Raw genomic sequence first — 27,157 nt, forward strand, 5'->3', positions numbered from 1 at the left:
TGGGATGAGGAAAGAGAAGGGAGAAGCTTGTGTTAATGCCTACTGCGGCACTTATTTATATCAAGCTCTCCCTCCGACCCCCTTTCCCATATTGATCTCATCTGGTTAGTCGCCTTGGTTGCCAGATCTGTGTGACTCTTTGCCAGCGGGTCAAAGCTGACTTTTTCCCAAAGTCTGGAGAGTAAGTTCTACTGGCTTAGATAATTTTGTGTTTCCTTAATGTCTTGTTCAACCCTTTGATTCTGTGACGTTTTACTTACTGCTTTAGTCTGTAAGTCAAACACTCCTTCCTGTGCCAGATTGTCTTTCCTTCCTGTGAATGGGTTGAACTGATGTACATCCAACTAAATGGCCCATACTCTCATTTGCTTGCATTTGCCATTTTATTTTTTTTGCATAGTATATGCTTTTTAAAAACAATTGGGAAGATATTTGTATCATTTTAGAAGATTGTAAAGCACTGTCAATAGAAGAAGCAAAAATAATTTTGTGCCTTCCTGGGCCAAAATATCAAGGGCTTCCTGGTGGACAAATGCAGCCATTCATTCAGCCACTCAACCAGATAGCTAAGGAGTTCTACTAGATCCTGTGTGCTGTCATAATATTGCCATCAATAAATTGTGTCTGAAGGTCTTGATAACAAAACTAAATATGCTTTCAGGATGTCAAGATCCTCTTTTGAGCAAAGAGCCCAAGAGGCAGAATGAGAGGATAAACAAGCAGTAAACGTAGAGGGGCAGGACCATGACAAGGAAGCTCAAGCTTACTGTCCTCCTGGTAAGTGATTTCCATACCGAAAACCGTTTGCAATAGCTGTTTGTTTCTTCTTCACCCTCCCATGACTTGTGGGAATCTTTATGTCCGGGGACTTACACAATATGGAGAACTGCTGGCTGGGTACCAATGCAGTAGAAGATCCACCCCAGTGCTAGTCTATGGACCAGAAATGAAATCCATCACCAATTCAATGATGTCATTAAGGAACCTGAGGTCTCTGGGTGCATAAACTGTTAAACGCTCAACTACTAACCAACCACAAGTTGCATGGTTTCAACCCATGTAGAGGTGATTCTTCAGAAGACGGGCCAAACAAGCTCCACACAAGAGGTTGCCAGAGTTAGGATTGTCTCAAAGAAAAAGAACAATACAATTAAAGGCATGATCATTATGTGAGTGGAACAGAACTGGAGAAATATAAGAAATAAATTATAATCTCAAGTACTTTGAAAAATCTTGTACCCTATTTTGGTCAACATGGTTAAGAAATGGAAGTTATTTGATAAAAAGTTTGAAAATATGACCTTTAATAAAGAGTTAAGGGAATTGGGATTCTTTGGACCAGGTTAAAAATGGCACAGTTGGCTTAATAAATGTCAAATACTTGAAATCAACTTTGCATTTAGATATCTTAAGCAACAAAGCAGACTTCAATTGCAGTAAGAGATTTTGGGTTAATCTTAATAAGGAACTTCCTGGAAGGACTCTAAATCCCTTACTGCTATTTAACTTAATGTTACAAGGTTAATTAAACACAAACAGACTACCAAGGAAAATTGTGGAATCTTGGCTCAGATAGAAAAACCACATATCTTAAATTGCTCAGGTTTACATCTGCCTGGAGTTAAGAGACTGAATTGAATAACTCCCAGTGTGCTTACAGCATTGTATTTGTATAACTGATTTTATAGCATTTTAAACCTTTTCCATGCATAGGCAAGACACACATTTCTATGAATTCTACAGTGGAAAAAAGTGGCCAACAATTCCTGTGTATGAAATATCTTGGATTTGATTACTTGGCATATTAGAGGAAAGTGATATTTTTATATTAGCTCTTTTTCTGAACACTATTATTACATAGAAATCTAGTTTAAAATAATATTTTATCATAGCACTGTAAGATAGGCCTGAATCGCTAATATATTAAACCCATTGACCTACTTGTTAAAACCATATTCAAAGTAGTCTGTTTGGAGCACAGACAGGGCTTAAGTAGACCTTAATAAATTAACAAATATTTACTTTGGGTCTTCTTAAGAGTCTGTAAAACAAACAAACAAAAATAAATACAAACACAAATCATATGCTTTTGTTATAAACAGTCAAAAATAAGAATAAGAAAACCAATCCATTTCTTCCCAGCCCTACAGCACTACATTGCTCTCATGTGCTACAATACTCAAAGAAAGAATCATTTGGGGGTGGGTAGGTGGGGACTAGGCTGTAACTGCTAAGCATTTGATGAATTGTGACTTAATGTTAAATAAATTATTCTGTATCTTTTTCTTCTGTCAAAGTAAGCGAAATATTTTTTCTTTTTTTAAAGAAAGTAACAAGCCACTATAACATCCATTCCATTTGAAACTAATGCTATTATCCCAAACCTAAATGGGGCTGAGATCATCAGCTCCATTGTGTCCTGAAAGTGCTTTAGCTTCAGTCCACTGTTACACACTTTATGCATTACATGCAATAAAATAGCTCCAGATTTTGAAAATACTCATTTTAAAAATAGCAATCAAATTGTCTGTAATCACATTTTCTGCTTGGCCTTGAAAGCCACATTATTTAATATGCCAGTGGTCCTAATGGCAACATATTAGAAATTCATGCTGCTCTAATAACATCTGAATTTTTGATGTATAGCACTCACCCATAGACCTAAAGAAATACGCCTGCTTCATTTCTCTGTGTCCTGCTCAGTACCTATCAAAGTGATGGTTTTCAAAACAGTTGTACAATGACCTTTGAATGTAAAGTGTGTCTTGACTCAATGCTAAAAATGACAATAAATGTGGTATATACATTATGCTTGCTTTTGTTGCTGGCAAAAGTAAGGCATTTGCGAAATAAACCCCCCAATTTCCTGGCGTCTTTTTTTAAACACCTTTTTCCACTTTAAACTACAGAATTTGAAATTAGAAGTATTCAAAGAAATTGAAATATCTTTTGTTGCTTTTCATCGCAAATTTCTTATAATGTGTCATTAGGAAACACATTCTACAAAAATCTGTTCCTAAAGAATCCTTTGTGCAAGGCCATCCTAAAACTTTGCATGTTTTTTCTTTGTAGGGAAAAGCTTCTATTGACTGTACAAAGGACAAGCAATCACCACATATGTGCTAAGGACATTGCTTGGATGATATTCTATAGGGTTGCATTTTTGCTTCCAACAAGCCACAATTAAAGATAGTAGTGGATGCACCAGCGCAGGAAAAAAGAAGAAGGGCATCGATTTCATTTTGAAATGGATTTCGTCAAAGGTTTTCTCATATGCCATGAATAGTTAACACGGGCATCTTCTTACTACATTTTCCTCCCAAATTCAATTTGGACAGTATTTCCCCCTTGTCTTCACTTTCCATGGTTTGTTACCCACAATCAATCTGGGTCCAAAATCTCAAATGGAAAATTCCAGAAATCAACAATTTAGAAGTTTTAAATTGCATGCTACTCTTGAGTAGTCACCCTGTCCATTCACCCCAGGCCATACACCATCCTTCCCTCTAGCACCTCCGTCGGTCCCTTAGTGGCTGTCCAGGTTATGAAGTGAACTGTTGTGATATTGCAGAGCTTGTGTTCAAGGTTCGCCAGTTTTATTTATCATTGTTCTATATTACTAAGTATTATAGTTACTTTCAAACTGCTTCTGATTGATAAGCTAAACTATCACAAAACTGTACAGACAGGTAAAAACATACTACCTATGGAGCTCAGTACTCTTTGTAATTTCAAGTATTCACTAGGGGCCATGGAACATTACCCTCATGGATGAGGGGTAACTACTGTCGTGTCTTTCTAACAACATGAAAGCACCCTTCTTTCCCACAAAGCTTAATGGATTAACATGTTCTACTAAAAAGAAAGTATCTGTTGTAATTATACTTTGCCGGACAGATAAGACTTTGATAATACCGATGCAATTCTCAGGAAAATATTAGAAAAGTAATAAATTTGTGATGAAATCTGTATCAGTGCCTTGGTCCAGGAAGTATGAATCACAGGATGCTAGTCCTGTGAAGAACCGTAGAGATCAACCAAATGTGTGATTTATTATCTTCTGGGGGCAGAAACCTTTATTCAAATTAAATTTTTCATGAAATGTGAACAAGTGAAACAAATAAGAGAAAAGCTGCCCTGATTCCTGTAGTCTGGTATCTCCAAGGAACTCCATTTGGGACTCATCACATTGGCTTACAGATAGTGCAGGAATTTTGCCATGGTTACCAAGTTTGTCCAACGTGGGGCCAGCCTTTCTGGACTCACAGACCAGTGCTCTGCTAACCAGACGCCAATCTCCCATAAGCAGAGGCTAACCAATTACCCACTTTCAAAATAACTGAGGGGAATGTTAAAAAAAAAAAAAAAAGAATTCTTACACGAATAGATGGATCTAGAGAATGAGAACTACTTGGAAGTTAATCAACAGTAGATATTTTAAAAAATTCTACACTGATCACACAGGCTTCTTCCATGTGGGCTTTGTTGCTTCTGAGCTAGATGGCCGCTTGTTTACCTTCAAGCCTTTAAGACCCCAGACGCTATATCTTTTTGATAGCTGGGCACCATCAGCTTTCTTCACCACATTTGCTTATGCACCCCCTTTGTCTTCAGTAATTGTGTCGGGAAAGTGGGTATCCTGGTATGTCCCTTTAGTGGAGCAAAATGTTCTTGTATCGAGGGAGTACGTGAGTGGAGGACCAATGTCAATCTGCTACCTTACTACTAAACCTATAAATATAAGCACATAGAACTATTTCCCCATCATCATATAAATATATTTACATATGTATATGCAGGTATCAAGCACCAAGGAACAAAAAATCATATCATTGTGAAAGAGGGGGGAGTGTGGTGTGGGGACCCAATGCCTATCTGTAGGCAATTGGACATCCCTTTACTGAAGGGTTGTGGGGAGATGAGTCACTCAGGATGCAGTATAGCATTGATGAAACATATAACTTTCCTCTAGTTCTTAAATGCTTCCACCCACCCCCCCACTATCATGATCCCAATTATACCTTACAAACCTGGTTAGACCAGAGGATGTACAGTGGTGCATATAGGAAGTGGAAACACAGGGAATTCAGGACAGATGATCCCTTCAGGACCAGTGGTGAGAGTGGTGATACAGGGAGAGTGGAGAGAAGGTGAAGTAGAAAGGGGGAACCGGTTACAGGGATCTACATATAACCTCCTCCTTGGGGGACGGACAAGAGTGAAGTGGGTGAAGGGAGACATCGGGCAGTGTAAGATATAAATAGTAATAATTTATAAATTATCAAGGGTTCATGAGGGAGGTGGAAGTGGGGAAGGAGGGGAAAAAAGTGAAAAATGAGGAGCTGATTACAAGAGCCCAAGTGGAATGAGGGCAACGAATGTACAAATGTGCTTGACACAACTGATGTATATATGAATTGTGATATGAGTTGTACGGGCCCCCAATAAAATGATTTAAAAAAACTCTACATGGTTTTATTGCTTGTCCTGAGAAATAAATACTTCAGGAAAATGGAATCTTCTAAAAAGTACCAGGAACCCAGCTTTTTACAAGAATCCTGACTGAAAATAGCACATGCAAGAATATGCCCAAAAGAAAAGAAGTGGGAGTTTTGATGTAAAGAAGCCTCTGTATATGTGTGTGTGGTACACTTCAGATGGCAACCCGATTATCCTACCTCAATGGCTCATCGTCAGAAAAAATCCTCATGGACTAGCACCTATTGTATCACAGTCACTACCTTAAAGACAAGAACTCTTATGATGCTCACAGCATCATTGGACCTCTTTTACAAGTAAGGAAATGTAGGCACAGAAAGGCTCTGTAGGCGTTGCTCAAGGTCATATGGCCTGTAAGTCACAGAGTGAAAATTTGAACTGAGATAGTCTGGCTCAAAGATAATGATGCAATCACTGTGGTAAATAAGATACATTCCATAAAAGGAAAAGATTTCTTTGCTTAATATCAGGCCTATTGCTATCTTTTTGTCACAGAGGTAAAGAAAATGATAGATTATATATGTATAAATCTTTTGTAAAGCCTCTCACTCAACAAATCATACTTTTTTCGGGTGTTTTGTTTTTATTTAACAAATATTTATATAATCCTATTTGTAGGCAGGGGAATCAGTCCAATGGCTAACATGCCTGGCTGCTAACTGAAAGGTTGGGCATTTAAATCTGCCCAGAGGTATCTTAGAAGAAAATTAGCCATGGAAAATCCTATAGAACACCATTCTACTTTGACACATACGTTGGTATGCAACAGTAATTGGAAAATATGTAGGCCTGGGTCAAAGCCCAAATATCCCCTGCTGTGGAGTTACTTCTGACTTCGAGTGGCTCTGCAAGACAGAATGGAACAGCCCCGCAGCATTTCCAAGGTTGCAAAGCCTTAGAAGAGTAGACTGCCACAGCGACTGCTGGGTTCTCACTACTGATCATTTGGTTACAGTCAAGCAATGAACCTCTTCTCTACCAGGGAACTGGTCTAAGCAATGTGTAAGTGGTCCTTTAACTCCATGAGGTGAAGTCTATAATTATCCCTGTTCTTCATTGACCAGCTGAGCCGCTGACAAGGTCCAACTCCGAACCTCCGCATTTCTACAGGTACACGGAGACAATCGTGCCTCAACCTGGAGGTGGCTATACAAGTTTGGTAAGTAGCAGAGCCAAGATTTGAGTGGATAATAAATAATACTGAGTACAAGTAGCATAGAACTGGTCCACTGCAGGCACTTAAGAAATACTATGAGTATTGATTTTCTTGCTATTTATTTACCTGAGTTTTTCATTTTATTCACCCACGAGATGAGGAAAAAGGGAAAAGTGTTAACAGAGAAATGGAGGGAAACCCACTAGAGCTGCAGATGTTTACAGAATCACGATAATAATTTTTAATTACATACAAAGAATTTAATTCTAACGGTATTTGATATCTGCACGGGGCCAGAATGTTCCATAGAAATAAGGATGGCGAGACTTCATCGCATGCACGTTGGACATATTACCACTAGCGGGGCAGTGAGCAAGAGGAAGAACCTGGACAAGCTCAGCTGGCACAGTGTCTACAACAAGGGGCTCAAACATCAGAGCACTTGCTAAGGGTGGTGCAGAACCGAGCGGGGTTTGTTCTGTTGACACAGTGTCACTATGAGTTGGAATCAACTCGATGGCACCGAATAACAACAGGCATTGGGAAGAGACCTACACAGCGAAAGAGTACCAATATTTCCAGTGGGGATAGGAAACAGCGGAAGATACAATAATATTTAACTTAACAATAAAATCTCAGTAAATACTGTAATTGTTTATAATCACTTACATAACATCGTGCCTATATGTCATGATGCAAATATATCAGACATTACAGTAACATCTAAAGTATATACGAGATCTAATTGTGACAAATTATTTTCACCTTTCTAATGCATTGAAATTCCAGGATGTGAAATACTAACCCAAAGATTTGAGTACAATGTTAACAACAGCTTTAATAACATTGAAGGGCTTTGAGAAAATACAATGAAGATAAGTGATGCTACTTATAAATCAGGAGATCTGGTAGTGCAGTGGGTTAAGCAATAGGCTGCTAACCACAGGTCAGTAGTTCTAGTTCACCAACTGCTCCAAGGACAAAAGATGAGGCTGTCAGTTGCAGTAGAGATTTATAGTTTGGAAACCCAACAGAACAGTTCTACTGTATCTTATAGGATCACTATAAATTGGAATTGACAGCAGTCTGCTAACCTAGAGGTTGGGGCTTCAAATCCACTCAACGACGCCATGAAGAAACAGTCTGGAGATCCTTTTCTGTAAACATATCAGCAAAAAAAGCCCCGAAGCAATTCCTGCTTTGTGACAGATGGGGGTCACACGAGTTGGTACTGACTTGATGGCAACAGGCTTGTTTGGTGTGGGGACATAAGCAGTGATGACTTAAATTGTTCTGTTTATAAGCAGACTTCAACAACAGGCAAACTAGTTCAGATGTGCAGTTCTGCGATTGTATTTGACATGCACAAAGCCTCGAGGAGAGAGTTTTAACATGTTTTCACAGAAAAGCGCATTGAAAACATTTGACATGCTTACAATGATGAACAAATCTTATGCTCAGAGTCTCTATCAAAGAAAATAATATCTTGGCGCCTTCTAAACATGAAATACATAGGCATTCATTCTTAAATGCACATTATTTGGGGCTGACGTGAAAAGGAGCTCAATGACGTCTCCCTGTCCTCACTGTCACTCTCCAGGTGTTGCTCCTCACCCCTCGTTCCCCAATCATGGCATCAGGCTCCGAAGGTGTTCCCCAACCCGAGTTTTTGTTTCGTTTTACAACTGCTATCCCTTTAGCGTATTACAAATAGGAGAAGTTTCTCACAACACTGTTTTCATACTGCTTTTGTCTTGGATAAAAACCACCAGTGATTTTGTAGTATCCGTCATCCTGAGCCCAAATTCCTTGGATGTTTTTTCAAATCCTTGAGTCAACGTTGGCAACTTAATATCTCCAAGCAGATGTTCTAATGTGCTCCCACACACCTCTTCTTTTCAACCCCTATTTCAAGCCCTGAACTGTAGGCCCCCATTTCCACGAGGTTGTATGTACAACGCAAACCAGTTCACAGTAATTTTTTTCAACTTGCAAGTCCTACCGGGATCCTGCTCAGTATAAATAAGCTTAGCATTTATCTTTGCCTCCAATTGCTTCTTACCCATGTCTTCTCAGAATTCATACACTCATGAAGGGCGATGGCCAGGTCCTATGATTCCTCTTAGCCTTAGCAAACATTTAGATAACAGCAAGCACTCCAAATGGACACAGTGACCAGTGGCATCTAGTTAGACAACTGCTCCAAATAAGGACCGAGGAAACTGTTCTTTCTCAAAGTAATTAGTAGACAGAAGAGATCTCCTGCTTTTCCCACTTCATTAGATTTCTATTGTAACTTTATAGTACCTCAAACTCCAGTCAGGGGTGCATGTTTTAAAACAGGATCCCTTCAATACATTTTATCTCGAAATTTGCTTTCTACAAGACAACACGGATTTTGAAGAAATGAATTTAATATAAATGTGGAGGTCAGACTCAACAGCATTAGCTAGACTTGTTCTATTTGTGGCTACTTACATGTGAACTGAGTAAATTAAAATTGTAGTGCTTCAGTTATTATACTAGACATACTGAAAGTGCTCAATACACAGTGGCTACTGCTATCAGGGGAGCCCTGGTGGTGTAGGGAATGGTTACACATTGGGTGGCATGCTGCCAGGTCAGCAGTTCCAAACCACCAGCCAGCTGTTCCTCCAGAGAAAGACAGGGCTTGCTACTCCCACAGAGAGCTAACTCTCAGACACCCACAGGGGCAGTTCTACTCTGTCCTATGGGGTCACTATGGGGCAGCGAGTTTGAGCACTGTCCTCAGACAGCCCACATTGGATGATAGCTCCATCAGGACAGAACATTCAACCAGCTGCTGCTGGACTGTTTGAATTCTCACCAGCAAGTAGTATCGGACCAGTGCTATAAGCAGGCAAGTCAGACACCCACCTACAAAGGGTGGGTGGAGCAGTAACGTGATCACCATCCTGTGAACAGCACCTGCTAGATTCCCTTTGCCAACGATGTGTCTTCGAGTGTCACTATTTTCGCTTGGGCCGAAAAAGTGTTTTGTCTTCCTTATGCCCGCATAAGCTATTACAAGTTCCCAGAGAAATACCCTGCAGAGGCAAAAAACGCGTCTCCAAAGTGTGTTTTTGACCTTGATCTCAGTGGAAAGTGGCCGAAGAAGAAATGTGGGTAAGTCGATGCTGCTGACAGGAATGTGAACTGAGCTGGGAGCCTTCAGCTCTCCGTCTTGACATCGACCTCAAGGGACTGGCAGCACGAGACCTCCGCAAGGACCCACGGAGGGCTGACTTTCGTCAGCAGTTTAAAGAGGTACTTTTCTGGGCGGGTGCCAAGGTGTTTGGACATCCCCTTCATGCGATGATAAGGTGGTGTAAATTGGCATCATGCTCCACGTCATGCAGGCTTTAGGGTGTCCAAAGAGGAAGCTCGAAGTGCTTCGGCTGTGGAACTAAGTGGGAGCATGTGTGGCAGAAACGATCCGTCTACGTAACTAAATCAGCCTGGCGGGATGGGTTGGAGAGGAAGTATGCCCCGTTGGGTCCCTCTTCTACAGTAGTAAAGTGGGGTACACACAGAATAGTTATGTCTCTGAGTGACAGAGTTGTTTGAAGTCCGAAGGAGGCCTGACTCCAAAATGGACCAGAACCTGTTCTGGTCTGCTGTCCCGTTATTTCTGCGCGTCACAAAAGCGACTTGCTATGTGCAAGCACTCTGGGAGCATCTTGCGTCCTCAAGCCCTGATTGGAAGGACGTCAGACTTACGGAGGACTCACTCTTAATGTTTAGTGTCCCTTTCTCTCATTGCCTTTACAGAAATTTGGGGTAAGCTGTGAGCGCACCAAAACAAAATTATTCAAAATCACACTGTTGACACATTTATGAAAAAATGCAACAGGAACCCCTGTGGCACATGATTAACCACCCAGCTGCTCCGTGGAAGATCAGTGATTCCAATACACCAGTGGCTCCGTGGAAGGCAGACTTGGCTGTCTGATCGTATAAAGCTGACAAATTATGGGGGCAGTTCTACGCTGTCCGATTCAGTGCCACAATTAGCTGGAATTGACGTGATGGCACACAATGACACACTAAAACCCTTAGGAAGTCACAGATAACACACTTGGGGCAAATCTAGAAACGTACGCCAGTGGGAAATAAGAAAGGTTCTTCTACTGCTGCAAGCTGCCTAGACAGCTGCCCCGACTGATGAGAATCTGCATTGGCTCAGGGTCTTTGTCCTTCAAAGAAACGAGAGGTTTCTTTCCATTTTCAGCCCCCCTCCTGCCTCGTATGTTTTTGATTCACCTTCTTCTGAAATCACTCAAGTTAGACAGACACCTCCATATGATTTCAAGAAGCGTTCATATGAAATGCTTTAAAACAAATTTCTAGCAGAAATAACACGAGCATGTTAAATTAATCAAGTCAAGCATTGTGCACATGAACCACTGTTCAGTAACTTACAAAACTGAGAGCATAGTTAGACAGGTTAGTACGTGACTGGAAAAGGACTTAGTTGAAAGTCAATCTTAACCTGAGAGGAGGGTTTATTACCTAGCAAAAGGCTCTGCCATTGGCCAGGTGCAGCTCCCGCCCCCCAAGATACTCCCCCCCCCACCCACACACACAGACACACACTGGTTAAGATATAGAAATATTTGATGATATAAAATCAGACAGTTTTAACAAAAGGCCAGTAAATGGAGTACTTATTAAAATATAGAACAACTGGATTCAGAGGAGAGGATCTAGAATTCGAATTTTTACTAGTTTCCTGGTGCAACACATTACTGCTAAATCTTAGAGTATTAAAGATTCAGCATGACAACGGGTCCCACACGTGCAAACACTTTAATGGAGATAAATTTTGATCAGCCCAACTATAAATAATTACATATCAATCAATAATAATTCTCCGATCCAAAACAAAAACGAGGACTGATTTCTTATATAAAAATATGCAACTTGAGAGAGGAAAATGAGAAATCAAGTTGAACAGCAGTTCTTATTCAGAAAATATAGTGACCTTATTTGTGTCAAAGTTCCACACAGGGTAAGAGAGAGATTTTCTTTCTTTTTTTTTTTGAGAGAGATTTTCTTAACAACATTTTCATCTCAACGCCGGAAAGTTAGTACATTCAGTGTCAATATATGTAATGCTTTAGGTGTCATGCATAATATGATTGATCAAAAATAATTAACTGACTCTGAAACTGCTTTTTGATTTTCTAAGATTTATCAAGAACATGTTCCGTAACGTAGAACACAGTTATTACAGCACTTAAATCTCCTTGTAGTCAACCAACGTTGCTCAGCCTGCCCCACCACCAATCAGTATGTGGATCCTTACCACAGAAATGGAGTTTGAGAGCAGTGATCCCTCTGGTCCCAGCATATTGGAGACGGTGATTTCGGGGAGGTCCATGTTTTGTGGGAGAAACGGTAATAGGCCATTGTGGTTCGCCGGGTGGCACAGAGAGTGGTAGCCAGAGCCAACTTCATTCGTGTGCACCAGGGAGTGGTCAGGGAGGGAAGGAGGAGTAATGGGTGGGATGTTGAAGTCTTCGCTCTCCAGGCTTGGACCAGGGTAAGGCTGCAAAAGACAAGGAAGATATTGCTGCAAATTCCCGTTGCCATGTCTTTCATCATCCTGGGGAATACACACGAGCCCTTCAGACAGTGCCCTCAGCAGCATTAAAGACATTTCCAACATTCCTAGGATCCTGCTGAAGTTTCCCTCTGATACACATAAGCAAATGGCCTCAAAAGCATATCGGCTTTTTGTGTAAAGTGGGCGTCCATAAGACAGTTTTCTTTTTCCAAGAAGTTGAACTCAAATCAATCTCAAAGGTCTCTTAAAATTTTCCAGAGTTTTAATCTAATTGAATGGCTTCTCAATAGTAATTGTGGGCAAGAAGGCAATGTATAAAATTAATGTTCAATTAAATATCTTACAAAGACATTGCTCAGCTCATGGACTGTAATAAAATGCATTCCAGAAGCTCTAGGCAATGGCTTTTGACTTTTGAAAACTTAAACATTCATCTCTTTCAAATGAAAAATAATTCATAATAAAAGAAATTATATTGCATTGCTGCATAGTTTCACAGGAAGTATACTATATGAAAAAAAAGTCACAAAAAGTTATTTTTATCCCTAAGGCCATATCATCAAAATAAAAGTCTGGATTGTTTTCTTGATTTATGATTATTAACATTGCTATTTGATTTTCTCTTAATAGCTGAAAAGTAATATAGCAGTCATTTAAATTCAGTCTACTCAACTTTGAAAGGCAAAACAATAACAAAATTATCATAATAAGACTGATTCAGAAATAAAAGTGAAATCAGCAAAAACTCATTATTAATATATCTGGGCCTTTTTTTTCTTTTAGAAAGTAGTGTTAGATAAAATAAGAGGGGTAGGAAGGAATATTATATGAAGAATTTCCTGTTTAAAACAGGAATGGGGTAAACTTTGAGAAATATAAGGAAAAATGAATAATAAAACATTGCTATTCACTAATATCCATGGATAGTGATATTTAGCAGCTGCTTTTTGAGCACGTATCAAAATAGGAGAGGAACCAATTTTGGTCCAGATAATTCTTGCAAATGCATCTTTCAAATTAAAGCAGTTTTCACTGTGATTGGCTACACGGGTCACAAGGATCCCCTTGTCTAACTGCACAGTGCCTACTGAAGTGTGCAAGATTTGAAATAAGCAGAATAGGAGCCAAAAAAGGTAGTGTAAGGTATTCATTGGTATTTCAGCAAATTAGCTTCCTGCTTCAGCATCCGAGATACTGGTGGTATTATTTCCAGATGGTGTCTGTTTGTCTAACAAAAAGAAAATCTTCAAGTACTTGCTAAATGTTGAACAAATTTTATATGTTGTTTAAGAGCTGTCAGAAGACAAGATTAAATGAAGAGCTACTTTAAACATCTGGAATTTAGACCTGGTCATGTGAAGGCATGCGTGAGTTAAAGTTTGGGGATAAATGTAGCGAACGTTTGATTCCTCTCCAGAGAACTTTTCACCCCCCTATATATCTAAGTTCAACAAAAAAAAAAAAAAAATCTTTTACCAGTCCTAAAAATTCTATCATATATTATCAAATTTTCCTGTAGACTGTAACTATCTCTTAGTTATATAAGGACTCTGTTATAATTATAAGTTAGAGTAAATTCTCACTTTTCTAATTTATTTCAGATCTTTTCTTCAAATGATCTAAGCCAGTGTCTTCCAAAGTGGGAGATACTGTTCTCTGTGGTTCTCTATGGGCTGCAAAAGCAGCTATCTATTCTTTGTCCTGGATTATGGGCTATAGTACAAAAGGTATTAATAGCCAGAGGGATTCTGAGCAATTTTCTTTTTTTCTGCAAAGGGGGCAGTGGGGCAACTACATTTGGGAAACTATGGGTAAGCTAATGGAAAGTAGGAGGCAGGAGAAGAACTTTCATTCGTGTCTATTTTACATAAAGCTCAGTATTAATTCCTTTGCATATATTGTCTTTATTTAATCTTTATACTAATGATTTGTGTACCTATTACCACGTCTAAGTACCTGATGGGAACAATGAGGCTCAGAAGTTAGATTACTTGCCTAAAATCACCAAGCTGATGAACCATCAACTCAGCACATATGAGACATGAACATAAGAAAAATATTTTTATTGCTGTGATATGATCATAAGTAATTTGACTAGTATTATTTTTACTAGTCTGATGACACAAAATGATCCACAACCAGCTGCTTTTTAGCCACAGGATATTTTAAGGTTTTATCAAATAGTAAGTAGAAGATAGGGGGATGATTTACAATGTTCTCTATCATAAAATGAACTACTGCTAAAGTGAACCAGATCACATATAAACCTTAGATATATGAATGGATTTGGGCTCACACTTAATTCTAGCCCCACTCTCAGAATAATAGTTCTTAAGACATGGCCCTGCTTGATGTTCACCCTCATGAAGAGATCATGGAAGATATGGGTGCAAAGTGTGGTGAAGAAACCAGACGGTGGCCAGCTATCAGAAAGAATAGCATCTGGGATCTTAAAGACTTATTCTAAAACAAGCCATTTAAAACAAGCTTCCATCCACATGGAAGAAGTACACCAGTCTGTGTGATCCAAGAATTATTGGACATGATAAAATTCAAATCCAAAGGCAGGAATGTTATCAGAGCTTAAATTGAGAACATCCACCAATTTTTAGAAGGCAAAGCTGACAGTGGGAGCTTACACCCATTGAAGGGTCCCTACATGGATTGTTTCAGGTGCTTCCTCTCTGACCACAGTCAAAGGATGTGCCCAGGACTGCTATCAGAAAGAGAACATTGTGAAGTGCATCATGGGAGAGGTAGCCAGGTCAAACTACAGTACCTACCTAATCTTTTCACCCATTTTAAAGTTGTTTTGAGTTTTAATATTTTCTACGTTCTTTTTGATTGTTTTTCTATGTTTTGTCTAATCATTATTGTTAGTTTTATTCCTGTTTGTGTTTTGTATGATTTTCTGTGTATGAAATCCAAGCTAGATAGATCTACAGACAGAGTAACTGGAATGATACTTACCTTAGAACATGGTAGGAGGCAATGGGGGAAATCGAGAACTAACAACGAGTACGAGAAGAAAATGTTTTGAAATTGATTGTGGTGATGATCTAACAACTCTCCTTAGTATAAGTGAATGATTACATTGTATATGTGAACTACATGCCAATGAGACTATGTAAAAAAAATAAATAGGAGGATGTTTCCGTTCCTTCTTTCTCATAAACTTTTGATGTCTTTTCATATTAGTTTCACTGGGAAGTCTTTACCTGCACTGAGTTTTACCCCAATATCTATCCGACTAAAATCAAGTGTTTTTTAAAAACAGTTTTATTGGTACTTCATCCACATAGCATACAATTCAGTAGTCCAATCATATCAAGAAGAGCTGCACACCACTATCATAATCAAATTTAGAACATTTTCTTCTTCCTTGTACTCCTTGCTATTTGTGTAATTATTTGTTTCAATTGTGGAAAAATATACAGAACAAAACATTCTCCCATTCGACAACTTCTACATGTATAATTCAGTGCCATTTATTCTACTCTTCATGTTGTGTAACCTCTGATATCCCTCTCCAAACTGTTCCACCACCATTAAAATGAGCCCAATTGCCCCTATGGAAAAACTCTTCCTCCTTCAGCCAGGGTATCCACAAGTCAAGTTTAGTTCCTTTAAACTTTTTTTAGCAGTCTTCTTGATAGAATCTTCACATCATACAATCACATAGTTTAAAGTCAAATGTCTAACTATGTAAGCACTGCAGGTCATAATCTGTCAGCATTGCAAATGCAGAACTTACTGATATGTGAAAGTAAATTAGACAGTATTGCTGCAAAATCTTAGAAATTTTTATTAAACAAAAAGATAAAAATGAGATGCTTTTGTTTCTTGACTTCTCCTCTATCTAGTTGTATACATTTCTGAAGTCATTGTTTGCATCTCTAGAACCCGTCCTAGAAGCATTCTGCACCCTTTAATTTATACCCCCTCAAAATGGTATACCACCTCGAAGGGACTCAAATTGCGTTCCTTTTCACGGTTCTTTGTTTTCGCAACATTAAGGATGTGGGGTGGATGAGGTGAGGTCGCCCCATGCAATGTTTGTTGGACTATCTGCATATATGAAGAATGAGCAAGAGCACTGTCGTGATGGAAAAGAGAGAGAGAAGGTAAAAGAAACCTCTATCAATTTTCCTGGTCTTTTCCTTGCCAAGGAAATTTTCAATTTTCTTAAAACTTCTTTATACTGAGCCCTCGTGGTCATTCCTGTCTTTTGAGAAAATCTATCAAGATTACCCCTCTCAAGTCCCCCAAAACAATCATTATGACCTTGATAGAAAACTGGCCATTCTACCTTGAATTTAACTGGCCCAGCAGATGGCCTCAGTAGTGCCTGATCTGCCGGGATTTTTTTGACGGTACCAAACAAGTCTGAGATAAGTACATTGCTGAGAGACCTTGTCTGTAGCCATCTCTTGATTGCAGAAACATGTTTGAACTTATTTTGGCTGGATGTTTTCTTGAGGAAGGCACAAATCATATTCAAGGATGAGAGCAATATAATTTTAATTTTATGTCATTAAATACTCAAGGGTATTCTATCTGTGTTCTACTTAATATTCCAGAGTATTTTCAGTAGTTAAATCTTAAAATACGATGTTTTAAGCGAAAGTTTAATTAGTATCACTTTACATTCAGTGATAACAATTGCACTACAAATTAAGCTACAAGGTTTATTTTCATGTAATTACACATTATTGCTATTTAATAGATGCAATTATATACCAAACCACAGATCCCACAATTTACCCAGACAAAAAGTTATGTGGATCTAGAATTTTCACAAAATAAGGCTCTTGAGTAGCTTTCGTTCTTTACATTAGAGATCACATGATTATTTGCCACGAGTCTGCTCTACTGTAGTAATGCTATGTAACAGCATAGTACTGTGCGAAAGTCAACATGAACTGGAACTTACAAAAACTCCAATACAAAAACTCTTAATTATTCATTTTTGAAAATGTGGAAATATATTAGCTAATTCCTCAACATTGGTTTCTATGACAGGATAGCCTTATTTTGCTTTTTCAAACTTAAATAGGGAAAAACAAAACAAAAACTTGACATTAGTATATTTTGTATTGTAGAAAATTTTCAGGGTTTTTATCTATCTTGCTCAAAAACATTCACTGCCATGCAGTCTACTCGGACTCACGGTGACCTTAGCAGGGCAGGGCAGGGTAGAACTGCCCGTGTGGGTTTCCAAGAATGGAACTCTCCACAGGAGGGGGAAGCCTCCGTTTTCTCCCACCGAGTAGCTGACCTTCCAACCCAACACATCGTCACTACGCCGCCAAGGTTTCTCTGGTGTTGATTACAGTAGGATATCATTCATATTTTCCTTTCTTATTCTCCAAGAATTTGCCAGGTTATAATTAGGGTTCAATGTTTTTCTTGAATGAAGAAAAACTCGATTCGTGAAATGAATAAATGTACAAATATTACAAGGACTGTAAAAACATGAAGATTGTGAATATACCATTGTTCACCCATATGCTTGAATAAATACTTTGTATTCCCAATACATTTCATTAATGAAATACATTTTATTAATCTTAAAGTATATCAGAAAACTGATAATATTTTCTTAGAGGCGGAAGGCTTGTGAAACCAGACCATGGTTGAGGAAGAGAACTTAGGTGTCGTCTGTGGCTCCTGTTCTCCCCCTGAAGTTGTTTGCATTTAGCATCCCATTGTGATAGAGCACATCCGAGAGGATTAGGGAAGGAACATCTGTGGCCTTCTGGCTCTCAAATACTGTAGACGCTGTGGGTAGAATATCAACTATGAACTGAGGCAGCCAGAGCTCTACATAAAGACAACGTAAGTGTCATCCTCTTCACAAGAAATACAGTCAAGGCAGAATTGAGGCCATGATAGTGTGTGTGTGTGTGTGTGTGTGTGTGTGTGTGTGTGTGTGTGGAGAGCATTAAAGAACTTGAGGAAAGTTGTATGTTTCATCGGTGCTATACTGCACCCTGACTGGCACATCTCTTCCTTGTGATCCTTCTGAAAGGAGATCTCCAAATGTCTACAGATGGGCTTTGGGTCTCCACTTCGCACACCCCCTCATTCACATTAATATGATTTTTTGTTCTGGGTCTTTGATGCCAGATATCTGATCCCATAGACACCTCGTAATCACACAGGCTGGTGTGCTTCTTCCATGTGGGCTTTGTTGCTTCTCAGCTAGATGGCTGCTTGTTTAGCTTAAAGCCTTTAAGACCCCAGATGCTGTATCTTTTGATAGCCGGGCACTATCAGCTTTCTTCACCACACTTGCTTATGCACCCATTTTGACTTTAGCGATTGTGTCAGGAGGGGGAGCATCACAGAATGTTGGATTATTAGAACAAGGTGTCTTGCATTGAGGGAGTACTTGAGTCAAGGCCCAATGTCCATCAGCTACTTTAATAGTTAACATATAAATATAAGTACACAGATTCATTTCCCTATCATTACATATAAATATATTTACATATGTACATGCCTGTATTTAGACCCCTATAAATGTCCTTTGCTTCCTAGTTCTTTCCTCTATTTCTTTTTACTTCATCTTGTCCCACTGTCATGTTTGGCCTTCATTTGGGTTTTAGTAATTCCTGGTGGTTACGTTGCCCTTGATCAACCCCACTAGGCACCATTCTCTCCATTGATTTTAGTTCACTTGTTTTTCTCTTGTTTCTGGGTTGGTTGACACCCCCTTCCTTTCTCCCCCTAACCCCTCTCTCCTGCCCCCCACCCCCACCCGCTAATGCCAGTCCTGTTGTTTCTCCTCTGAATTGTTTATCCCACCTATTTATCTAGATAGCCACACAGGGACAATAACAAGTGCAAAAACAAGGCAAAGTCACACCAAAACAACAAAGAAAGACAAAACAAACAAAAAGAAAGCCAATGACAAAAAAGGAAAAGCCTATAAATAGTTCCAGGTCTGTTTAATGACCTTTGGGAGTGTTTTCCAGTCAAGTGTGATGGGGTGCCACACTCTGCCCCCAAAGTCTATTTTTGGTATTCCCTGGGGACTTCATTGCTTTGCTCCTCTTGCTGTTCTGTTGCACGCCCTTACTGTTTTGCCCCAGTGTGATGGGGTCAGATCAGAACTAGATCAGAACTAGATCAGACTAGATCAGAACATGTACACTGCTATAGATAAGAGCCTGAAACATAGGGAATCCAGGACAGATAAACCCCTCAGGACCAATAATGAGAGTAGAGATACCAGGAGGGTAAGGGGAAGGTGGGGGGCGAAAGGGGGAATCGACCACAATGATCGACATATAACAACTGAACAACAGAAAAACGGGTGAAGGGAGACAGCAGACGGCGTGACTTATGAAACTTATAATAATTTATAATTTATCAAGGGTTCATGAGGAAGGGAGGGTGGGAAAGGGAGGGAAAAATGAGCTGATATCAAGGGCTCAAATAGAAAGAAAGTGCTTTGAAAAAGATGATGGAAACATATATACAAATGTGCTTGGCAAATGATGGATGGATGAATAGTGATAAGAGCTGTAAGAGTCCCCAGTAAAATGACTTACTAAAAAAGAAAAAGAAATACAGTCAAGCCTGGATGACAGTGCATTCAGCAGTGCACAATCACAGCAAAGTCCTCGTGAGGCCAGTGGGAGAGAGGGAAGGCTTAGGGTACTCTGATCATCGAAGCAAGGACAGTGGCGATAAGACCAATGACTGGGTACTGAGAAGAGGCTTAAGCCTGCCCATCCCTTGAAACAGCAGACCTGCTGCACTGGTCCGTGATTTGAGTTCCATTTCTGATTGGACTTACTTATTTTCCTTACATTTTTAATGAGATCGGAACTTAAACAGTCTTTCATTCTCCAACTTTCGTGACTAAGTATCATTTATTCCTGAACAGGATCCTTTAATATCTCCAAGAAACTGCAAGAAGGAACGTCTTTAGCCAATATTTGGAGGCATCGGGAGTCACTCCCATCTTTTCTGAGGTTCAGAGAGAAGTATGGAATTAAGAACATGGTATTCTCTTCCAGGGTAGCGATCAGTATCCTCCCAGAAGCCTGAGCTCCTCCCAACAAAAGCAAAAACGCACGATATCCTCCTACACACATCGAAAAGGAGATGTAGAGGCAGTTGTATAAAATTATTATTAAGATATTTTATTTTGCCTTGGTGTTTCATCTTATTAGCTAGAGGTAAGAAGGAAACAAAAAGCATACAAAATGATCTGGACTAAATCATAGTCAGTCTACAGGATCCAAACTAAATTCTTCATTCACAGCATGCACAGTTAACTCTATTCTGTGCGATCTTCAGTTGCTCACAGACATAGGAGAGCCTCGCTGTATTGCTGGCACTGGGCTGTGCCATGTGACTCTTCTCTTCTGCTATGAGACACACTGTGTACTGCGCTGTGTCCAGGGAGCGTGGTTAGAGTGGGTGAGCTAAAAGGAGGCTTGGTTAATTCTGGAAAACAAACATTTTTCAAGGGCCCAAGAAGAATGTTGGATGCATTAAGGTGGTAATTTCAAAATTATCATCCCCAAGAGACCAGTTTGAGTCTAACTAATAGATTCAGAAATGATTTCAAGTAATTTACTTAAAACCTTATAAACCTTGAATATTATGGAGTTCTGTCTCTTTTGATGATGAAAGGAAGATAGAGTTTGCACTGACTCAGAGTGTTGCTAATGACTCCTTCAGTGGCTGATGGGGGCAGGTTACAGAGAGTGTTTGAAAGAATTGAGCTTTAGGCAATAACTTGGTAGGATTTATCTTCAAGCTCTTTGAAGTACTTTTGAGTGATGAGGAAAGATTTTATTCATGGTGAATTTCAGGTTTAATATCTGTGAAATGAGGGTTATTTTAGCTACCTCATGGGGTTCCAATAGGGATTTGAAATATATGTTAAAGCTGAATTATACTAGAATTATTTAATAATAATGGAAAGTTCAGCAAAGTCAGTGCAAAGCTTAGAAGTTATGTCAACTTGATGGTATCTGTGTGGAGGTAAGGGGTGGAGTCTAACTCTGAATCAGGTTTTAGCCTGGTGATGGGCCCTTGGGGGTGTGGCCTTTGTATAAGAGACACTGAGTAGAGTTGAGATTTCTCTTGCCCATCAACTTCTTGTTTACCAGGATTGCAAGCCTGAACCTGGGGTTGGCAGCCAGTGTAGCCTGCCCACCCTGGGAGCTGTGCTACCCTGCCGCATTTCTGTTGGTTTTGTCTGTGATCTCCCAGCTTCCTGGTTCACCTTCCTGGTTCATCTGCTGGCAGCTGTGGGAGTCTGAGAGTCCATGTAGTGTCTGACCCATAATTTCATTGGACTGAGCTGGGTCGATTTTTGATCTAAAACTCTTTCTTGATATAAATTTCTTTCTTAAACATACATGAATGTCATTGGTTTTGCTTCTCTTAAAAAACCCAGCTTAACACAGATAGGATAATTGTTAAATAGATTTATATTTGCCATATCCTGGAAAACAAGCAACTATAGACCATGTGGTACTTGGATTTTCTCCTTATAATATGGTTACAAAGGAATTTTAGCACAGTAGCCTTTGACTAGAACTTATAATAGAAGCAGTGCACAACTCCATTCCTATATAATGTAAGCATTTAGTTGTTTCCCATTAAGGGTTTCATAGTTCCTTTTAACGGTATGAAACTACATTTTTAAAATGAAAGGACAAAAAATACAGTGAGGAAGAGTGGATGAGCCATGTTTGTTGAGAAGCCCAGATAATAATGACTACTGTACACAGTGCCAACCCTACACCATCAGGGGATGCCTTTGATAGGGCTGCAACCAAGGTAGCTGGTTTCTGAAAGCTGGTCGCATAACACTGATCGACAAGACAAGAGCATTTCTGACCTCGATTAACCTCGTGGCATGGTGGGCTGTACACTGAGCTGCTAATCACAGGATCAGTGGTTCAATCCAACAAGGTACTCCCCGTAGGTGGACATAGAAGGCTGTCCATGACTGGAAAGACTGAAAGACTCAGAAAGTCAAATGGGACAATTCTACTCTGTCCCATAGTGTCATCGTGACTGGAAATGGACTCTACTGCAGTGAGTTTGGTTTGGTTTGGCTCAAGTGTGCAACAAAAAACCCCTACAATCCCCTATATACTATCTTGTACCCCCATCATTCCAGGGAGGACCCTGGGAAAGAGATCATCAAGTCTTTCCAACTTGTTTTGATTTGATCACATTTGGATGCCTGCATTAGCCACTTAGCCAAAGTCAATGTACTGTGTCTACCCATGTCCACTCCCCTCTCCCTACCAACCATCATGTCAGTATGCCAAGGACATGCTCACCAGGTTTCTGGAAGCTCTTATCTTCCTTGCCTGTTTCATATTACCCTCACATTCTTTATCAGTCATGACCCGAGTCTTCTGTCTATATTATTTTTCTCTTCCTATAATGCATATTTTCTCTGGCTATAATCTTTCATTTAAAAAAATTTAATTATGTTTTAGTACATCTAGAAGAAGGACATCATTGAGGTTGGCATGTCCTTTGACTGAAAAGAATTCTGCTTCTGTACTGTCGTGAACAGGGTGTTCATATACGCTAACTGGAAACCAATAAGGACATTCCTTTTAGATTTTGACTTTTTTCCTCTTTTGAAAGTATAGTTCTTCCACCAAGGGGACAATATATTTGTAGCTCTCTGTCCACATATTGCAGTCATTACATAGAGCACTCAATCTTTAGTGACAAGTAGTCCCATAATTCAGAAGAATTCAATAGAGACAATCTGGTATATATATTTAAATTATGTGATAGATCATGCAATCATGCAAACACTAAAAATATGGCTATAGTGATATCATTGTGAAATATGTTTCCCATATACTTTTTTATTTGAAACATAAATAAATAGTGCTGCCATCATACATATACAGAATGACTTATCTTTCATTTGTAATGTAATTCCTGAATGTTAAAAATAGGGCAATGTCAATGTTTAGACCTTCTATTACTGAACATTCCTGGTGAAGCAAAAGCAAAATAAACCCAAGAGTTCAATAGAAAAATCATAAACTTCCTTTGCTCATTTTCAGAGGTTATGATATTATATGTACAAGTATGTAATGGTGTGATTTCTCCCCAAAGAGTTTAGTAGCATCAGCACTATTTCCAGTTTCTTTTGGAGAGACCTCAGAGGTAGGTACTTTTCCGATCCTTTTGTCCCTGCATGAACAATGCTCGATAGCTTGAAACTCGATGACAGTGGAAATCTGCAGTCTGTTACAGAAATCATCTTACCACTCAGCAAGAATTGTCCAACAGCGCCACTGATGTGCTCGTGCAGTGATCTTGCAAACATTTTAATACTTTCTTCAAATGTTAGACAATATCAGTAAACCATCTTCATTTAAAAACACACAATGTACGAAGTTTTCAAGCAACAGATATCAAAATGCAGATTTTCAATATCAAAATAGATATCAAATGCAGTGGAGAGCAAACTGTTCATTTGTGTTCACTACTTGCTGTAACCTATGTTGCACGGCAATGAATGCCTCAATCATTGTACAAGTAGGTGCTGAGTCTCTATCATGTGTAAGGCACCCTGCTAAGTGTTATAAGAGATACAAAAAATTATAAAACACAGCTATTATTATAAAGGAGATTAATTTGAAGAGAGAAATGAAAACTTAAATTCCCAATAAAAAACAGTATACACCCAGGGGTCACACTAAGTAATATCAGACTGTAATTAAAAGATGGATTGATCAGAAAATTGTTATTCCAAGATCTAACCTGAAAACAGCGCTTGAAAATCTGGCCCTGAAAAAAAAAAGAAAGAAAAAAAAAGCAAACCTGGCCCTGTTATCTACAGAGGAGCAATAAATGATTGGGGAGGCCCATAAAGTCATCAAGGGAGGGAATCGATTCGGATGTTCTAGCAGCAGCACGTAAAGGTAGCATCAAGGACATGTTTTCAAGCCCCAATTTGAGTTCTGGGAAAAGACTTGTTTCCTACATGAAATCGACCTTTGAGGTACTCGGCCCGATTGTGCTCTGTCCTACATTTGGTGCATAAGGCAAACCAGGGGGGGAAAAAGGATCGGTGCAGTTAAGTCAGTCTCTACTCACGGTGACTGTACTTGTGTAGAGTAGAGCTTTCTAGGCATGTCTGGGTAGGTTCACATTGCCAACCTTTCAGTTAACTGTTGAGTGTTTAACCATTTGTACCACCTACAGACTCCTATAAGGTAAAAACTCACTGCCATTGACTCGATGCTGACTCATAGGGAACCTGTAGGACAGGATAGAAATGCTCCATTGAGTTTCCAAGACTGTAACTCTTTACGGGAATAGAAAGTCTCCTCTTCCTCCCGAGGAGCTGGCTGGTGGTTTCAAACAGCTGACCTTGCAGTTATCAGTCCAATCTGTAACCACTACACTACAAGGGTAAAACGTATCATTCTTAAAAGTCTGTGTGCATACTGCCTATTAGACTAATGCTGCCCTGGAGAATTTCTGACATTGTCTCCTCTTGGGACCAGATTTTGAACCTTGAGGTTGAGATTAATAGACTTGGAGGATTCAAGGCCTGCAGGGCAATGAGCTGAGCAGTTAATTCACATCAGTCTGTAGATGAAGAAAAGCAGGATCAGAAAGGGTCAATGCCATGCTTGTATTGTAGATCTTGTCTCAATTAGGTGAAACCCACAGCATCAGTACAGAGAAGTCTTACATTTAATAACTGAATTCAGTGAATTGGGCTTTAACATAATATCTTCAAACATGTGTAACTTTAAATTTTATAATATTCTCGACATTTAGGTAAATTTGATTTGCTTATTTCATACATAAATTTAAAAAAATATGCATTAAGTGTATTTATGTCCATTCTTTTCATTTTTGTCTATTGTGTAGAATTCAATAAATGCTGAGTATATGAACTCCATTTCTTTCATAAGTATGCTGGGTTAACCTTGGGTTATTGGTAAACGGATGGCCTGTGTCCTTTGGTTGGCTTCTCAATCATCAAGGTTAGGGAAAGGAAGGGAGAAGCTCCTGTCTATTCACCACAGTCTGATATGCTATACCAATTCTTACACTGCTTACCAGAAGAAGTCAAAAGTGGATCCATAAATATTATGGACCATCTCACTTCCCAAGTCCTTCCTAGAACTTTGGTTGAAGAAGAATTGAAGATAGGGGTATGGGAGATATAAAATGTTGAGTAAATGTGGCAGTTCAATCAGTTTCATGAAGACAAGTTAATGTCCCTAAAACATTACATGCCCAGAAGTTGATTCCTGGGGAAGAGGGTGGAAGGGCAAGAACCCTTCTACAGAAAGAACTCCTGTATTTTATTTACCTTTGGAGAGTGAAAAAAAGGCGGAAGGTCAGGGTGCAAAAAACATCTGGATCAAAAGAAAATGGGAGAAACACAGCAAAACTAGCAATGACACAGGAACAGGGGATGGAAGGAATTACAGTGCTGGATAAAAGAAACCAATTTTCCAAGACAGCCACCCATCACTGTAAAGCATTAGGGCGGTTGTTGTAGACGTCTGCATCCACACTGTGAACAGAATGAACACTCCGCTGCAGAGCAACCAGAGAGAGAGGGAAACATGGATGCGGAGAAAGATAAAACCACACGTCTCTTCGAGCTTCTGGGAAGTTCAGCTAGGTGTGCTCCAAACCGAGGAACCGAAACTACGAAGGGAAACTTCACACTTTGTAAAGGGCGTCCTGGTGTGGCCAGGAGGACATGAAGAAAGAGGTCTCACAAAATATGGGGTGGATGGAAAACCCCTGACTCCAAGGATCAGTGCTCTGACATTAAAAATGGGCACAGTTACTTCTCCTTGACCCACTGAAATATCGTAAATGGAGCATTTGTGTGGCGCATCCTCTAAGAGTTCTGAAAACATAGCTGACATCACCAGCTAATGTCAGATATTACTAGCCTTAACTTAATACTAGATTTGTACACAGATAACAGGGGTGATATGTAGTTTTTCCTCAGACTAGGCAATCGCCTTGCGTGTTAGTTTCTCATGCATCTGTGTGCTTGTTATATGGGAAAGTACAGCACACCCTGCCTAGTCTCTGCCCTTCTTTAGTGACTGATTTATTGTATTAGCCAGGACGTTTTGTGCGGCCTGCTTTCTGGCACTGAGAAAGTTAACAGGAAAAATCATTTTAGTTTTTTCATAGCTGTTCAGTTCAGAAAATGAAAATCTTGGAAATAATAACTGGAAACCCAGTCGGGTGCTGTACTCCAGGGCAGCATCTCGTCCTATGGCTCACCTGTCTTAGTATCTCCCACCTGACAGCTGCCTGTGGAGCCAATGATACTCCACATAGGGCCCCGCCTTCTCAGAATCTGCTTTTACCACAAATCTGATATTTCAGTAACTTTTATCACTGGAATGGATTTCCCTCATGTTGGAAAAAAATATAGTACTAGAGAACTGTAACAAAACTTGTACACTCTGAACAACAAGCACTTATAGCGTAAAATTTTAAAATAGACTTACATTCACTAATCTCGCAGCTTGCAAATGTTTATGATACACAGCATTTGACCTGTCAGCAGCCTCATTAGTGTCAAGGACGAGGACTGGCAATCAGTAGCTGGTGTGCGCTACATGTGTTCATGTTTTAAAAATGCTCCTCAAATAGGTCTACTCAAGAAACTGAGATAAAACAACCTTAGGCTGCTCAAACGAATTTCAGTTTGACGTGTACGGTCTATTACAATTTGGTGGGATTCATATTTTTCATAAAAGTGATCATCTGTAACTAGAATAGCCGAACTCAACTAACGATAAGAATAATAAAAGCTGAGGGACAAAACTCATTTGAAGTGGAACTAAACCAAGAGGCAAATAAATGTCAAGAAAATATACCGGTCTGCAGCCAATTAAGCCGAC

The 27,157-nt window shown here is 39.5% G+C and overlaps 1 protein-coding gene across 1 annotated transcript in view; it reads right to left on the reverse strand.

Annotated features, from left to right (window-relative positions):
• TOX (thymocyte selection associated high mobility group box) overlaps nucleotides 1–27,157 on the reverse strand; it is a 245,773-nt gene that overhangs the window by 212,826 nt on the left and 5,790 nt on the right. The window contains exon 2 of the mRNA XM_004697577.2: nucleotides 11,985–12,227. Coding sequence (XP_004697634.1) covers nucleotides 11,985–12,227 — 243 coding nt within the window. The remainder of the gene's footprint in view (nucleotides 1–11,984; nucleotides 12,228–27,157) is intronic.

Source organism: Echinops telfairi, unplaced genomic scaffold, assembly GCF_000313985.2.
Source record: "Echinops telfairi isolate 266 unplaced genomic scaffold, ASM31398v2 ScPeMD7_1;HRSCAF=3_0, whole genome shotgun sequence".
Taxonomy (NCBI): Eukaryota; Metazoa; Chordata; class Mammalia; order Afrosoricida; family Tenrecidae; genus Echinops; species Echinops telfairi.